General features: G+C 42.0%; 1 protein-coding gene across 1 annotated transcript in view; it reads right to left on the reverse strand.

Annotated features, from left to right (window-relative positions):
• LOC144671980 (uncharacterized) overlaps positions 1-9344 on the reverse strand; it is a 36117-nt gene extending 26773 nt beyond the window's left edge. Inside the window, exons 1-3 of the mRNA XM_078533919.1 lie at positions 9313-9344; positions 3642-3735; positions 3065-3119 (exon numbers count right to left, since the gene is read on the reverse strand). Coding sequence (XP_078390045.1) covers positions 3065-3119; positions 3642-3735; positions 9313-9344 — 181 coding nt within the window. The remainder of the gene's footprint in view (positions 1-3064; positions 3120-3641; positions 3736-9312) is intronic.
• Positions 9345-18690: the final 9346 nt, after the last annotated feature.

Below are 18690 nucleotides of genomic sequence, written 5' to 3' on the forward strand. Positions count from 1 at the left end.
TAATAGCTGCATAGCCTGCATATGCATGGAAAGATGTAATCGAATTGTGATGGTGTTTATTATGTGGCAGGGGAGTGGACCAAGGTATCATGAAAGTAGGTCCTTGGAACTCTGAAAGTGGAGGGCAGCAGAAGATGTGCATCGTGATTGCATGGAAACAGAGGAGGGTGATCCTTTAAATGCGGAAGTATCTGGAGTGGAAAGTGTGTGCAAGGACAGCTGTATAATGATTGTGGGAGGAAACGAAAGGGATGAGAGCAGAATTTTTTTTTCCGAGAGGACACGGCGGAGGGCATTGCAAAACATTTTGACTGGACCATCGGGTTGGGAAAAGTGGAAGCCCAATGGAAAAAGCACGTATGGAATGCTGCGCTTTCAGAAGAGACGAAAAAGAGATGAAGTATTATGGGAACATGGAATAAACTCCGCAGTGGAATCGGAATTTGAGAAAACATAATGGAGCTACCTGTGGGGATTCGTGAGCTTACTGTGAATGTTAATTGAATAACCATCTCGAGAACTGTGGATAGAAATATGCAGGAATCGACGTGAAAAGCCACTGATCAAACACCTGAAGGTGAGAAAGGGGTGACAATTCAAAACAAAGCCAATGAAAAATTCAGTGCACGGAGAGAACAGGGAGCAGCATCAAATACCTGTCAGTGTGCCAGAAACGAAATAAGAAAGTAATGAGGAAAGGTCCTGAGTATGTTTGCAGTATTTGAAAGAAGACAACAAAAAAATTCGAAAAGCTGGAATCCATTGCGGTCACACAGGAAAATGCATTTTATTTGCAGAAGTCACTTGCAATTAAATGTAACGCTGTTCAATATGAGAAGAATCCCAGGCAGGTTGAGTAGTTTGGTGATTGACAAGGTTTGGGTAGCACTCCATTTAGGGAGCTCTTGCACAACATGATAGTGTTTCTGGTAAGCCTTCCTGTTTCCTCATCAGGCGAATTTATTTATATCCCCTTAAAACTGCATAAATAACTACCCAGCCAACCCCATCAACAGCACCCTCCAGCCACTCCCCACCGCCACCCCCCCCCCCCCCCCCAACCTCCCATACCCCGGGCAGCATGTTCGTGTCATTAAAACGTTTTCAATCTATATCCCACAACACTGTTCGCCGTCACTCATCATTTTGTCCGCAGCCACGCCCTTTCCATTTAATGGAACAGCCTCCAGCATTTCCACCACATTGACCGTCATTCCATCAAATAGTTCCCCGCCCTCCAATTTCAGAACTTCGAAGAAAACAATCCCTCTGTGACACAATCGTCCTCTGCTCAGTCAGGCCCATCAGCTTGTCGCTCACTAGGACAAGTTCCATTGCAAACGCAAATGATGCAACATCTGCTCTTTTGTCTCCTCTCTTCTCATCATCCAAGGCCACAATTTTTCTTCCAGCAGAAATATTGATTCACTTCAATTTTTCTTTATCAATTCAATGTATAGCATTCGCAGCACAATGCGATCCCATGCAGATTGGAAGACGAATCCTAGAGTGGGGGATAGGTTTTCAGAACACTTCCCTTCAGAGTCCATGCATGGCACTCAACTTCATGTCACGTGAGATTTCAATTGATTTACTTGCTCTCTCGGAAAATTTTCCAATGATTGTCAAAGCAATCTCGGAGAGCAATACCTCATATTTGAGTTGTGGCCTTTAATGGCAAATGTACTCATCACGGAGTTCAATAATTTTGAATGGCTTCTTCTACGCTACTTTGGTTAATATCTCTGTTTTTTTTATGTTCTGTGCTTATAATCCTTTCTTTATTCGTTCACTTTATATTCAGTGCGTTCTTATACAACAATTCGCACGTCAACTAGCTACATACTAGGTTCACTTGCTTTGCACATTATCAATAAACCTCTTTGTAATTCCGTCCCTCCTTGGCTTAGCTCTATTTCAGATATCCCTTTATTTTTATTCATCCTCCAACCCTTACCCTTTCAACGTTTTCAAAATCTAATCTGTTATTCTCTTTCCTCAGATATGACGATGTGTCCTTATCGACATCAAACGCTTTCTTTTGCTGCCCGAGCTGGCGAATATTTCCCACGTTTTCTGCGTATTTTTGATTTTATTCGTTAAGGCGTTTGTTATTACTTCTTGTTATTGCATAACAGGAAGGAAGTGATCTCACTAGGGAAAGCCAAGAGAAGGTTTACGAGAATGGTGACACGAGTGGTGCTTTGTTAGCGAGGAGGATGGATTGGATATTCTCGGATTCTATCACGAGTCGAAAAGCTGAGGGCATGTTTAATAGAAGCAAATGAAACAATAATAAAATTAAATTGTGTCGTTTGGGAGGACTTTATAAGAGCTTATTTTAGCAGGAAGACCAGTAAGCGCTGTGTTCAGATTTAATGTAAATTGGTTTATGGTGAACTGGGGTCTGACGATTTGACTTTCACAGAGAAGGCGTTGAGTGTTTGGACTTCACTATTTGATAGGCTGAGGCTGAAGACCTCGTAACACTTGATTGAACTATGCCTGCTTGTGGATCCTTTAATTGCAGGGAAACTCTCTAATAAGTGCATCGTGGAATTACGTTGGCTGGCACTTATTTGGCTGTCTCAGGCGCTATGGGCCGAATAGGCTCCTTCAATGCTATACAATTCTATGTTTCATTTTACGTTCTTCTGTTCCTCCCTCGTTCTCATCTTCCCTCTCTCAAGCTCATTTGTGACGTATGCAGCTTGTCTCTGACTCGAAGAGAGAAAAATGAGAACTTACCTGGTAAGCGCAACTCAAAAATCTGCCAATCAGCAGAATATATCAAATATGCGTCACACCACACAAAGGTTTTGTCACCTTGCATCATATTATGTTTTTTAATCAAATACAGCAGGCGCTGGCCATCTCTAATTACATTTATTTAACCTGTTGAATTTGCATTCTTCCGAACATTCGATAAATCTGCATAAGTTCAGACCAGTGAAAAACAATTAATTTAATTGTGGATAAATATTCCATTAAGGTAATCGGTACGATGAGAGAGACCAATCCACCTTTCTGCTCTTTACAATATTACTAACAAGTCGGAATGTACCTTCGATCTGTTCCAGAGTCTGGAAATGTGGGTAGAGATGTAGCGTAGCATTGCCCTGTGCAAACATAGACAAGGATTAGTAGCAACAAAAGCTCAGCCTCGTTTTTTTATTAACAATGATCATTGTATGAGATGTTTTGGTTTTTGATCGAGTACCGACGTACGCAAGTATCTATCCAATCGTCATTAATGCTCCATGTTGCATTTGTTCATCTCAGACGATAATTGTCCTAAAATAGTCAAGTGTCTACTTTGATGAACAGCACGGAACTGTCTGTCGTTTCTATGCACCCAGGTGTGAGTGTTGTTCCAACATGGGACAATTTAACTGCATCTGAACATTTGGTGGCGCTCCCGGAATATTTCAAAAGTTTATCTTCAGTGGCGTTGGGAGGCGGTGGAGCAGTGGAAGGCCCTTATAGGTCGACAAAGAAGATAATACCTTCTGTTGTCCTGTTTAAAGAGAGGACACTGCAATACACCAAGTGTGGTATCCTGCTCATTGAACTTACCCCCAAACAGCTAATAAAGCCACAGAAAGGACCGACGTTCTGCATAAGGTCATGGGGCCACTCACCGTGAGCGATTCCCTTTTCTTTCCACTGGTGACAAAAGTAAATCCTTGAGTTTCTGTTGCAACTCCTGTTTTCTGTATATGTTCTTCAACATACCTAAAAAGTGAAGTGACCAGAGGGACACATATTAGACTTGTCAGCAAACTGGCTGCTTTCACAAACTGCCAACTGAAATCTGTCTGAAAACTATACGTAAGTAGCTTAAGAGCTGCCAATCTATGGAAAGTCGGAGAAACGGATTAAATAATTAGCAGCTCTTAAAGTTTAGACGTTAAATACGGAGACTGGATGAAGACATGTTGACATCTTCTCCCACCAAATCATTTCAAATAATTTCATTTCTATTATTATTATGTGAAGTACTTTTACTTTATAACATTTCTGCACATTCCCTGTCATAAATGTCTTATTCCTATTATTGTAATAGGCTAAGTTTATATGCAAGCGTTTCAGTTATCTCATGGCTTATATTTCAACTCCATCCCTCTTTTCACCCACAAACCCATAACCCTGATTTCATGGGAGTCTGAACTTCAACGTCTTGAATATCATCATTGACTGAGCATCCACAGATCGAGGGGGTAGAGAGCTAAGAAAAATCATACAATGCTGAGTATGATTTGCTCCTCAGTAAAATGACTATTGGCTCTCAAGTTCCAGCGTACACAACCAGGTGAAACAAAAACTGGCGGAATTGTATGGCCCCTCTACAGCGGAGAGGGCCTTAAAATGTGGTGATCTGTTTACTTCGGAAGGACAGGGGAACGTAGCTAGCAGGAGGGGGTCATAAGATTTCGCAGAATGTATTTGCCACCACTCATCAATAATGGATTTCATCTGGCTTCATCTGAGTTTGCTGGGCTTTAGAGGAAGTTTAGTGCGCCAACGAACTCGGTTTAAAAAAAAAATGTATTTTGTAATTAAAATCTAAATGATAGAAATGTTAAGATATGATGTAACATTGAGAAGAGATGAATTGGTCAATAATGATAAATATGCAGGTATCAATGTGCACGCTATAGCATTTAACAATCTTTTGTGGATTGTTGGTGAACATTGAGGGAGTGACATTCCCATGTTTCTGTTGCTCTTGCACTTAGGGAATGGAGATATCTGAAGGTACATAATCACAAGTATTACTTAGTTAACAAATAATTACTGTTGGCGTAAATAGCTAGAAAAAAACAGCGTATGATCATTCAAAGCATTCATGTCATTTTCGATTCAATATCAACAAAAGAACTTGGATTGGAGATGTAGTATCCATAAGGGGGAGGTAAGGTATACGATGGTGAATAAGGCACTGTTGGGAGTAGTAGCTATAACATAAGCTATATTGTAGGGCAGAGAATAAATCAGGAGATTATGATGGCATTTACAAAAATACAGTGCATTAATCATGGGTGACTTTAAACTTCATTTAGATTGGGAAAATCAAACTTGCAGAGGCAGACATAGCAAGAATTCATTTGCCGTGTTTGGAAAATTCACAGTAACAATATTTTGTGAATCCAACCCAGGATCAGGCTATTTTTGAACTGGTAATGTGTAATGAGGCTGCGTTATTAAATGATCTCAGAGTGCAAGATCCCCTAGGAAACAATGACCATAACAGGGTATAATTTAGCATTCGGGCTGATGGTGAAAAACCTGGTTCGGAAACAACTGTGCTAGACCTGCTGAAAGGTAATTAAAAAGGAATGAGGGCAGAGTTGTGTGGAATGGACTGAGAAAGGAATTTTGGAAAAGACAGTTGATGAACAATGACAGGCGTTAAAGAAAATTGTTCTGGACTCATAAGAAAAATATATCCTAGTGAGAAAGAAGGGTTTTAGGAAGAGGTCAAAGCAAAGCTGTTTAACCAAGTAAATTAAGGATAACATCAAATTGAAGGAAATAAAAAAAGCACAAATGTTGAACATATTAGATGCAAGCCAGGGGATTGGGAAAGTTTTAAAAAAACAACAGACAATGAAACAAACATAATGAAGAGCGAGATAGCAAAGTGTGAAGATAAACTAGCAAGTAATATAACTAAAACAGGACAGTAAGAGCTCCTTTAGAAATATAAAAGGGAAGAGAGAGGCCAAAGTGAACATAGGCCCTTTAGAAAATGAGGCTGGGGAAATAATAAAGGGGAAGCAGGAAATGGTAGAGATGTTAAATAAATGTTTCGCATCAGTCTTCACGTTAGAAGGCATTAATAGATTTCCAAAAAGTACCAAATAATCAAGAGGAATGGGCAGGAGGTGATAAATGCAATTTAGATCACTACAGGAAAAACTAGTTGGGAAACTAATGGGCCTAGAGCCGTAATATCTCCCGGACCTGATGGGCAGCATTCTAGCATATTAAAGGTAAAATCTACACAGATAATGGATGCAGCAGAAGTAATGTTCCAAGAACCCTTAGTATCAGGGCAAGCCCCAAAGGATTGGGACGCTGCCAGTGCAATATTCTTATGCAAAAAGGAGGGAGACATAAATATATAACTGTAGGCCAGTTGGATTAACATATGTCATTCGTCAAATGTTAGAGTTTATTATAAAGGATGTGATAAGAGACCATTTAGAAATACATAATATAATCAAACTGATTCATCATGGCTTCATGAATGGAAAATCATGACTGAGAAAGGTGTTACAATTCTTTGAACAGGTAACAAGCTGGATTGAGAAAGGGGGACAAGTAGATTTATTATTTCTGAATTTTCAAACGGTGTTCGATAAAGCATCACACATATTAATGGTCTTAATAAAATAAGAGCCCATTCTATTGTTGGTAGCATATTAGTATGAATAGAGAATTAACTAACCAACGGAAGGCAGAAAGTTGGGGTAATGGGGCATTTTCAGGGTGGGAAAAGTTAAATAATGGAGTGCGACAGGGATCATTGCTGGGGCCACACTTGTTTACAGGATATATTAAATCACTTCGTTGAGCAAATTGAATGTACTTTAGCCAGGTTTGCGAATGACACAAAAATAACTGTGAAGGTAAGTGGCCAGCAGGTCTAGAGAGGGAAACAGGCAGGTTAAGCTATTTGGGTAAAAATTTAGTAAATTGAATGTAATCTGAGAGAATATGAGGTTACACAATTTGACAAGAAGAATAGAGGAGCAGGATATTATTAAAAAGTGGAGAGTCTGTAGAAATCTGCACCACAGTGTGATTAAGGGGTCATCGTGAATGAATCAAAAAGCTAGCATACAAGTTCTGCAGGTAACAGGGAAGGCAAATTGAATGCTCGCATTTATTTCAAAGAGAATTGAGAAAATAAAAACAGGGAAGACCCGATAACTCTATACAAGGCGCGAGTTCCACCACATCTAGTATATTCTGAATAGCTTTGGTCCACTTGTCAGTGGAAATATATACAGGCATTTGAGGCAGTCCAGAGAATGTTCACGACGTTCATCCCGGGTATGGAGAGATTGTCTTGGAGAAGAAATTCATTAGGTTTGGCCTGAAAACATTGGAGTTTAGAAGAATGAGAGAAGACCGAACTGAAACAAAAAGGTTATTTGGGGGCTCGACTGGGTAGATGCTCAGAGGCTCTCTCCACTTCTGAGAGAGCCTTGTAGCAGAAATTTCCAAAAACACTAAATAATCAAGGGGAAATTGGAGGGGTGATAAATACAATAGCTGGAACTACAGAAAATGTAGCAGGGGAATTAATGGGGCTGATGGCCAGTATGTCCCCTGGATATGCACCCTGTGCATTCCAATGACATTAAAGGATATAGCTACACGGATTTTGGGTGCACAGGATGTAATCTTCCAAGGATCCTTAAATTCTGGGCAAGCCCCAGAGCGTTGGGAAACTAGCAATGCAACAGTCTTATTCAAAAAGGGAGGGCGACAAAAAATAAAAGGTAACTACAAGCCAGTCAGCTTAACATCTGTCATTGGGGAAATATCAGAGGCAATTACAACGGGTGTAATAGCAGAGCATTTGGAAAGACATAATATAGTCAAACAGAGTCCTCCTGGCTTCATGAGCTGGAATCATGCCTGGGAAATTTATCACAATTCTTGGAGGAGGTGACAAGCCGGTTAGCTGAAGTGGAATCTCAAGAGTAAGGGGTCGCTCATTTTAGACAGAAATAGGGAAGGATTTCTTCTCTCAGAGTGTAATAAATCTGTGGAATTATTTACAGCAGAGGGCTGCAGAGGCTGGCTCGTTAAGCATATTCAAGGATGAGGTGGAAAATAAGGGCATCGATGGTTATTGGAAATGGCAGGAAAGTGGGATTGAAAATTATTCGATCAGTTATGATGTCATTGAATGGCCGAGCAGACGTGATGGGCAGAAATGCCTTCTTCTGCCCCTACCTCTAATGGTATTCTGGTACTCATTATGCTGTATTTACTCATAACTTCGACATTATTTAAATTACGTGAGAAATTTCATAGATGGTACGCGCTATAAAGGACGTACTTAGGGCCACTGAAGTTAGGCGAAAATGCACCTTCACTTGCAACAAACATCAAAGACACGATTCCTGATGTTTTACCTGGCCTCATTTTAAACCGAAGCTGCCCTGTTTGTACCTACAGTGCTTCTCATTGTTAAGAATGCAGAAAATCAGTGGAAAATTGCTGAAGGAACAGGGGCGTAACTTCCAACTACATTCTTAAAGAGATGGCAGGCCGGCGTGACGGTAAATAAGTAAATGCTGACACAAGTGTCATTGAATATTTCGGTGTCACATCCGGTCTTCAGAGCCGCTTGGGGCCTGCATGCACGCAGGGCCTAAAGAATTGCAAATCCGGAGGATTGAAGGATATCCTGATAATCCCCGTCCTGTAAAGCCCTAGCTGCCATTAAAATATTAAGAGGCAGTGAAAGTGACAGAAGAGCGAGGAGGAAATTGGAAAGGACAAGTGGGAACGTTTTGATGGGGAGGTTATAACGGGGCGGTGGGATGGAGGATCAGTATAAGGGAGTGGGGGCATCGAGCAGTGTTCTGGGGGTTGTGAGCTTTCTGATTTAGGGGGGAGAGGGTTACAGAAGTCACAGTGCGGGGGAGGTCGGGAGGAGTGGAGATTCAGAAGTTCGCATGGGTGTAGGAGGCATGGAGATTGGGGGGATTTGCTGTCATCTGTGGTCCGGTTTGGGGAGGTGCGGGTGTCGCGGATGATGGAGTACAGATACCATAGTGGATGTGAGCTCATGGTAGGGCTTTGGTTCGTAAGGGCGGATGGGTAGGGCACTCGGAGGTTCGGGTGTGGGGTGTGCGGCTCCAACGGGGTTATGATTGGGGACAAATTGACGTGGTAGTGGGTCAGTCGGAGAATGCCGGCAGTCGGAGTTTGGGGGCTGATGGGAATTTCAGACATTGGGTGGAATGTGGTAAGTGGACTCGGTTGCTGGGGAGTGGAGGAGAGGTGAGTTCTTAGAGTGGGGTGGTCGGGAGTCAGTGGGTGTTGGAGGTCAGGCTTTCTGGCCCTGTGTGGTTACAGGGAGTCGCGTGGAGTTGATTTGAGTGTTTACAATAGATGCCAAGAAGAAGAATTTTCTCCTCGGACTCTTTTATTCTGAGTAACAGTGTATCCTTCGAAGAGCCATCAAAAGTTTGTGATTTCTCCCTACTTTTGAATGATTCCCAATGCAAGGACATTGTCCGAAATGAAGTCTGCATTGATGGCATTTCCCGTGGAAACCCTTACCTGGGAACTTCATGAGAGGTGACCGAGCACATCTCAGGTGTACCCCAACCCCCAACACCTCCATCACCCCTCTCCACAACCCCTCCCTCCATCCCCCCTCCCCCAAATAGCAAAATCCAACGCTTGCAGCGTGTAGGATACGACCTTATACTGAAATAAGACTTGTGCCGTGAATTATGTAGCACTTTAAAACAAAATCTTGACGAAGACTTTAATTAACTTGGCTGGTGCCCTTTGGCACTGAAACAACTTAAACTGTGAATACGCTTTGTCAAATGACTCAGACCTTATATACAAAGGTGTTGGTTGTAATATTGGAACAGAGGTTCTGACATATGTGTATACAAAGGTAATTAAAAATGGCAGTTCAACAATATAAGCCGGGCAAAGGGTAATGAATATTATTTGTTTGGTTGGCTAAGGAAGATCCTGGGAAATTTTTCAGCATTTCCCCACTCTTTCACCGAAAGTTTTTTCTTTGAATACCCATTCGATGTCAATCATGAGGATATTCTTCATGATAGAGTTGATTATAAAGAGTTGGCGCACAGGATGAAGAAGCGTACTTCGCAGCCGGTCAGGTAATTTGAAAATAAGTCTGTTATGTTCTGTTGAAGGAGATGCGGTATCCACAAACCCCTTCTTCCTCAAAATAGTATCAGGGGAGCATTTGCAATTAACAAAAATATAGATGTTGTCTCGCTTTAACTTTTCATTCAACAAATGTGATCTTCAAGACTACTGCACTGGACTACCAATCTGAACTTTATTGTGGCGACGAGTTGGGTTGTATTTCAATTTCACAACTGCTTGGTTTCAAGCGAGCATTCTGCCAATTGTGGCACAGCCAAAACTAATGTTTAATGTATAGACAACATGATTTTGAGCCGGAAGCTAGATATTTTTTTCAAATTTGGACGCCCGCCGCTCCCATATTTTAGACATTATCATCGCTGAAATAGAGTCTGAAAACCCGGATCGTCTTTCCTCTCTTTCGTTAAGCGTTGTTTTTGACAACAGTGCATTTTTCAACTTAAATTTTTGAGGTGGTTCATTAAAGGTCTTGTGAATATTCAACTTCCCTGTAATTATATTCCTAAAATTGGTAACGGCATAATAAATGACTACATTTGTTAAAACAGTTCAAAGTTGGAAAGTGAAAGCAGTGCTGCTACTTAAACCTTCTTGTGTCTTGTATACCCTTAACATTAGTTAATGCCCTCAAGGTAGCTTGAGTTGGAAATAAATAAATCCTTGCCTGAGGCGTCAATGACCCAAGATGAAAATCAAATTGACATGCTCACCAATTGATAAAGGAGCTCTTCCCAGCCGAATGGTTGCCCATCAGCATCACCATAATTTTCTTCCTTGGTGCCAAGAGCCTGATTCCAAGACGCTTTGCAATGCCCAGAAGGCCTACCGAGAGAGAAAGACATCTCATTCAAATCGATTCATTTTTTGTGCATTAAGCACAATTTTAACTTCAATAAGAGATTGAGATTAGTCGCCAATTTTATAACACAATCGAAATCCTTTTCCCTTGAAATCACTGGTAAGTCATTCGGTACTTTTTATTGTACATGTCCTCAAAAAAGCTAACGTGTGCCCACTAATAATAGTGAGATGGACGAAATATCTGCGTTAAATTGGCTTTACTGTTGTACATACGACATTGATTGACAGAAAAAAAAGGTTAGAAAACAATTTCATTCATGAACGCTCACAAAAATAGAAAATGCCGAATTGCCTGCCAGTTTCCCAACCAATTGAGTGTTCCCCTCGAATAAGTGGCAGGATAAGGAGAGAAATGCATGAAGTAGCATGTAATCTCGAGAGAGAAGTGAACTCGAGGGGAGAGAAACAGAGGACGGTAAATTTAGCTGCATATAAATGCACCCTGGGGAGAAGTTCGTTTCATTCTCTTGTCCACTGAAATCAACTTGAAAGAATTGAATTCTAAATCTCGGCCTATGAGTTGGTAGGCGGGTTGCTACACAATTTGCTGTTTTAGCCCTCGAAACGTAACTAAATAATGATCCACTGCTGCCAATTATTCCGCTCACTCTGCCAATCTAATTCTCTTTCGTATTCTCATTAATCAACTTTATCGATGTTATTCACAATATGATAAGTTGAACAGGCATAAATGGTCCGCCAATACATCAGGATATAGGCAACACAAGGTGAGTAGCCAAAAACGTGGCAGGTCGATGATGATGTGAGACCGTTGAGGTCATTTAATATGTTCGTGAAAATAGGGAGCACAACATTTTGAAAAGGTGTGAAGCCAGACATGTATCATATGGATGCTGTTTTGGACTCCGTATTTAAGTAATCAAAACGTTGGAATTGCTTTGTGCAGCATTATGGAATTAAATTGGATCCAGTAATCCGTCCAACGATAAGATTCGGAGAAAATTCGTTATTAACTCCCTAAGGATGTGAGAGGCGATCTTAACGAAACATATATTATTTGAAGTTTAATGCAGTGGAAGCCAAAAGTTAATTCCCTTAGCTGGGTAATAATCTGCATGGCATAACGGTATGAAGACATTGGAATCCATTTTTTGGATTCAAAATAGAACAAAATATTTCACATTGCGTTCGTGTATCATTTGCATTGTTTACTCTAGAGACTGGTAGTTGTTCTATTTTTGGAGTCTGTTTGAGGCTGATATAAACAACTTCACGCCTATTTTCTCACTCCGTAAACCCTACTCTCATAGCCGCACTCCGTCCATCCCGCTCGCAGTCGCTCACTCTGCACACATAACGCCCATTACGTCACAATGTAAATCTCATTTATATTTGCGCACTTTTAAATCATACTTTGATCGACCTTATATCTACTAACAACACAAAGATCCAATGCGTTGTGAGCAATAAGTACAAGCAACGCTGGAGTAAAGCAAAGGGCTAGCCGTCATCAAAATTTTGCCGAAAGCAATGTCACAAAGTTGAATTGGTGCCAGTCTGCGTGAAACCCGAGAGCCAAGTGACTCAGAAACACCAAAATAAAGCTGCCAGTTGGTCTCATTTGCACACATACTGCGGAAACCGTGCTGCTTGCTGTAAACATGTAATGAAAATATATTTCACTCTTGTACTTAGGAAAATGGCACCCAGCCACTTACCGTGTTTTGAGTCCGTGTAGAGCAAGTGACATTCTCTGAGGATGTTCTCATTAACGGGGAGACTGAAACTTTCGGAAGGATTTGCAGCGGATCTTAGCCTGAGGATTCCCGACATTGTGCCTGCTGTTTACACCACGGATTGCTTCAAACGCTCACAGCTGACCAGACTGTCATACTGGCACGTTACGTAAAGGTCAAATATTCATGTATGAGTGACATAACATGTGTAAGAGCATTCCAACATTTTTTTTTGTCACCCGTCTGTGTCCGTATCCAATGAAATTAGTTGACAGGCTGCTCTAAATAATTTGCAAGTTTTATTTAATAACAATATTTTTAGAAGGGTTAAACAATCTCTTCATATTTAATTAATAGGAAACAAATTTAAAAAAAACTCCGATGAGACAATTTTATCGTAGATCCCATGCAACTTCAACAAAATCTCAATAATCGTTCTGAAGCAGCCCAGTACTGCGCCTTAAACGGTGACTGGTGGCGAATAAATAGACATATATCATCATTCATTAACGAGTAATAAAAAAAAATATTGCTAATATTACGGTCATGAGCGCGATTAATTTAAACAGCCCTGACTTTTTCTTCTCACCACGAGTCCCTAAACAGAAAGTTGAGTTTGATTTCTGATTTCCCCCTTATAACTGGTGGCTTACTTTCACCAAAACGCATGTTTGAAGTGATCCAATCCTCTATTAATAAATGCAAAGCAATTACGAGGTGAGGTAAAACAAGAAGGTCGTTTTATTTTTACAGACGCACAAATCAGGGGTTTCACAACATCCTCCCCATTTTGCGCCCAATAATGAAAGTACCAGAAGCGGGGAAATGGGTACAGCACAAGGGCACAGCAATAACAAAAGTTATGTTTCACGTGAAACAGACAGCAGAATCAAAAGCCCAATGGTATACAGCATTACATTTCAGCAGGCTGAAATCTTGCAGGATGCTCCGACTTCCCAGAAGAGATTGCAGCCCCGATGGAAGAATAAAGGCAGAGATGAATGAGTTTGATTGTCACAGATACAGGAGCACCGATGTTCCAATGGTACACAGTGTTAACGGGTGCCAGGTGACGTACCCGGAAAAAAGATCTTCCTGCTGCTACATATTACCTGGTGAAATGCTCGACGGCCTGATTTCAGTTCCACAAGACTGCACGACAATATTTACATATTCGATCAGCTTGCGGGGAGGTCATGTAAAATACACCCACCACAGCCCCCCCAATCCCTCCTTCCGCCCGCCACCATCTCTGCACCCCGCCCCGCCCCCCCACCCCCCCACACACCTCCCTCCCCCCGACGCCGCATCCCGTTTCATCTCCTGGGTTTTGGACAAATAACCTATCTATTCAGCCCTGGATTCTTGAGTTGTTGAACAGATGAATCAGGATCACTTTTACCCCAAAAGACATAGCGTCTCCGTGGGCCAGAGATCTGTCGTAAGAATGTAAATTATATTGTTGCATGTCTTTTAAATTTGATATTCTGCAGTCCCAGGGCAGTCGCGCTTATTTAAAGGGAAATATGTACCCGCTGGCTTCTGAAGGTTAGAAATGCCATTGGCATGAGTCATGGCCAGTTAGGCATGACATAGTAATGCTTTTGTAAATTATTATTATTGTTAGCATTATTATTGATAATGATAATAATAATAATCATAATAATAATAATTAAATCAACCATAATGAAATAATAATAATAATTTACAAAGTAGCCAGGTTCACGTGGAAATAAATATTTCCATTCCTGCCGTCTGGACGAGAAACATCTCCCGCATTGGAGAACAATAAAAAATGAATTTCGTTTCAATTCTGATAAAAGCAAAATGCTGCAGATGCTTGAAGTCTGAAACAACACCTAAAATTATGGAAAAACTCAGCAGGTCTGAGAGCAATTGAGGAGACCGATTTAAAGTTAAGGGTCCGCATGGCCTTTCTTCAGAACCGAAGAAAAGTCGAAATGAAATGGAACTTATAGTGTTTACGGGTTTGGAGCAGGTGAAGCGGGTAAGAAGGCCAGCTGTGTGAAGGGGGTGTGGGGGAGTGGTGGAGGGTGTCAAAGGTGAGATTGACACCACAAAATGACAAATAAAGTGTTAAGGGTCGTGGTAAGGGCTATAAAAATGCTGATAGTTGTACAGTTTACTTATTGTTTTAACCCCTTTTTTTATCGCACATCCCTATCCCATATTCGATCGTTTTTCCTCCCACAACCGGCCCCTCACCCCACCCCACACCCAAAAGGGTCATCTGTTGCCTGATCATACTGTTCTTTTCAGACTGATTACCCTTGTCCTGCTGATACCAATTTTGCTTTCTGACCGTAATGTCAGTATCTGCACCTGAAATTGGGTTAGACTTTGAGGGCCGGGATGCAGGAAGTTGCAGGCGAACGTGCGAAATAGTAGGAGAATTAAGCCATTCGGCCCCTCGAGCCGGCTCCACCTTTCAGTTAGATCGTGGATGACCTGTTTGTGTTTCAGTTGTACGTTATCATCTGCCCCCGATAAACTTTATTCCCTTTGACTAACACGAATCGATCCCAAAAAATATTCAGCGGCCCTAATTCCACTGCCTTCTGAGGCAGCAAATTGCAAAGTGCAACACTCTGAGAGAAAATAAAAACAAACTCTCCTCACCCCTGTTGTATAAGGGCGACAGCTAACTTGAGAACAGTGCACCCTTGTTCTGGATTCGCTCTTTAAATTTGCAGACCTAAACTGAACACTTAATTTGAGATGCAGCCTCACGAATGCCCTGTATAACCGAAGCATAATATCCTTACTTTTATGTTCAATTCCTCTCGCAATGGAGGATCTCATCCCATAAGCCTTCTTGACTCTATGCTGCTTCTGCAATCTCACTTTTCTGTGACTAATGCACCTCCGAATTTTGCTTCCTTTCTCTCTATATGGAATTCCTCCCAAAGGAATTGTTTCACTTTTCCCACCTTATATTGGTTGTGTTAGATCCTTGCCCCCTCACTCAACGTATTAATATCCGGCTGCAAATTCCTTATGTCTTCCTCAAAACATCCTTTGGTACCTTGTTTTGTGTTGTTTGCAAAATTAGCTACAATGCCTTCTCTCCCCTCATTAAGTGATTGATGTAAATTGATAAAAAAGATGAGGACTCAGCACTGACCACTGAAGGGCTCCAGACTTCACACCCTGTCAATCAGGTAAAAAATCATTAGCACATGACCAGGTATCTGAACATTTGAAGTTGGAACAGGAGTATTCCACTCGATTCCTCGAGCATGTTGCACCATTCAATAATTTCATGGTTGACCTCATTGCAAACTGAACTTTACATGCCTGCCTACCCCCGATAGAGTTCCACACCGTTGTTAATCAAGGACCTATCTAGCTCTGCCTTTAAAAAAAAACAATCAAAGGATATGTTTCCACTGCATCCTGTGGAAGAGTTTTAAAGTCTTAAGACCCTCTAAGAGAAAACATTTTGCCTCATCTCTCTCTTAAATGAGCAGCCTTAATTTGTAAGCACTGACAACTTGTTCTAGATTCTCCCACCAAAGGAAACATCCTCTCCGCATCGACCCTGACAAGACTTCTCTTGAAGTTTCCAATCCAGTCAGCTCTCCGAAACTCAAGTGGATACAAATATACCATGCCTAACCTTTCCTCAGAAGGCAACCCGCCTATTCCTGACATTAGTGTACAAAACCTTCTCTGCATACTCTCTGTCTTCTGCCAGTCGGCCAGCATTCCCTCCAGGCTAACATCTTGCCCGCTAGACCATGCTGTGGCACCGATTTGAATGTGTTCTGGAAATCTAAGTGCGTTATACCTATAGGCACCTTCTTATCCACAGAACATGTTACTTTTCAGGGAACTGCAATACAGTCGTTCAACAAGAGTTTTCATTTCGCAAAACCATGTTGACTCTTCCCAATGAACTTGTTTTTCAAAGTACCCGGCCATTTAATCATCTTTATTCACCTACTCTAGAAACTTCCGCTTCTGTCCTTCTGGCAGGGGCCTCTCCTGCAACCATACAGGAAACCGGACACAACCAGAGAGCTGTAGGCTATCAGGGCGTTATGAATTTTTAAAAGCTGAGTGTTCACTTTGTTCAGTCCTCTTGCTGCCCTATATGATGGTGGTCGAGGATGGGGCCCAGACTGATTGGGGTAATTTTTGCAGTTCAGTTGCGTAGTATGTTCAATGTCCTCTCTGGGACGGCCAGCTCTTGCTCAACTTCGGATGGCTTATTAACTGGGTGGGGTTTCACCCTTACTCTTTCTGGGCCAATTCAGGAACTTTTCTTTTGCACATTTAAAAACTTTATATAGTTGCCAGTCAAATCATTCATTGGCTTCCTGGCTCGGGCACAACTTAACTTTGGATAGGTCGCTCTCCAAGCAGCTTCCATGCCCTCTGGAACATCACGGTCCTCCTGTGAAAAAGGTAGTTCCTGCTACCCTACCTGGAGCTTTCCAACTGGGAAGGTATTGCCCTCCCCATTTGCTGATTGGTTTGAGAACTCCATTTGTCTCAATTTAATGCCAGAAATCAGGATTCTGCCAGCCATACTTCAGGCATGTCCTTAAATATTTACATTCAGTGTTTAGTAAACTGTCATCTTTCAGGTTTTCTACCTACGTCGGGCTTCTCCGTTACTAATTATTTCCATGCTATAGGGCTTCTCTGGCTCAAATGTGTCATGGAGGAATGTTACGGGGAATCTAATTCAGATTCTAGTGCTTCCTTGGACGCAGTTTAATTGTACTTGTCTTGGTTAGACTGTGCTACATTCGAGATGCTCCTGTTCGAGGTTTATGGGTGTTATTAAATGCTTTTGGGACTCTTTACCTTCTCCAGGCGTGTGCCCGAATGCCGATTTCTTCTGCTTGCTCTTGGCCTCAATTCTTTCACCCGACTGCCAGGCAAATCGACCGCAAGGGAGATATCATTCTTGCTTCTGGTAGCTTGGTGGCAATTGCTACTGTAACGGGGTCTGCAACAAGGTCGCACGGTATGTGGGCCTCATGGAGCGGTGCAAACACAGATCCTAGTCCAGCTCTACCAACCAGGGCTTTGGCCTTCAGGGAGGCCTCAGGCCTTCGGTTAGATTTCGGTTTGCCTCTAACGTTAAGGACTGGCTGGCCGCTGTGCCCCGGAGCAGTGCCTCGAACTCACTAACATTTTGTGCCGTGTAGGGAGACACAGTTCCTGAAAGTACATAATTCCAGAATATCAATGGGAGTCCATCCGGCTCAGATATACATAATGCATTGCCGTCTAATGGATAACCTTCTGTAGCGCGTAGCTCTGCTACACGACCCGCCGGGAAATCTTCGAGGGCAACTCCGCTGAAGCCTTATGTGGTTAACTGCCTTACCTCGCCACCTGCATCATCTGGAATGGCCTACTCTGTTGCAATGGGAACACTTCGGACTCCTGATATTCTCCTTTTGAACTGTAGGCTGGAGGGGGCTTCTCGGACCGCCTTGTGCCTTTTCCTTTTTAGGATCGGTTGCATTTTCTATCTTGGACGCCCTGCTACTCTTTCCAATACTCATTGGTATATTTTAGAAAGGATCAGTTGAGTTTAATGGCCGATGGGTCAGACATAGCTACCTGCTCTGATTGCTGCATCCCTAAAATTGAGGATTCTCTGCTTCTCTCCGTTTAGCCGCATGTTAGAGGGTAGGTAATTTTTGGGGCCTTCCGACAGTACTGCTTCATGTAACCCCTCATAGGTGCAGGGGATATTTAGGGATCTTATGTGATTCGTTTCACTCTTTCAAGCTCTATGTAGGTTTTGGTTGCCCTCTTGACGAACATTCTGTATTTGCTGGTGGCCTCCGTGAGAAAGCCGTATGGACTTGGGAAGGCAGGCTGAGCGTGCTCAAAATTTCGTGATACCTTAAAGGATAGCATGGAGTAGAAAACTCAGGCTCTCCCTGACTGCTGCCCCGAATTAAAAATATCTAGGTCACTAAGGGTAATTTTAGCAGCCGATCTATTATCTGAATTGTGGTACAAAATGGTTTCCCATTAGTCACTTCAGACTTGGGGAGGGATCTTGCATGCTGGAGTGCATAAGACATTGTTTTGTGTTAAGGGGATAGGGGATGCTGCCGCAAAGAAAGAGCTGTATCTTTCCAGCGCCTAATTGTCCGTTCTCTCTCTCCTTCTCTCTCTCCCTCCATCTTCATTTGAATATTAGCTCCATTTCCAATTTTCGGAGCTGGAATAA

The sequence above is a fragment of the Cetorhinus maximus genome, chromosome 35 (genome assembly GCF_964194155.1).
Source record: "Cetorhinus maximus chromosome 35, sCetMax3.hap1.1, whole genome shotgun sequence".
In the NCBI taxonomy this organism is placed as follows: domain Eukaryota; kingdom Metazoa; phylum Chordata; class Chondrichthyes; order Lamniformes; family Cetorhinidae; genus Cetorhinus; species Cetorhinus maximus.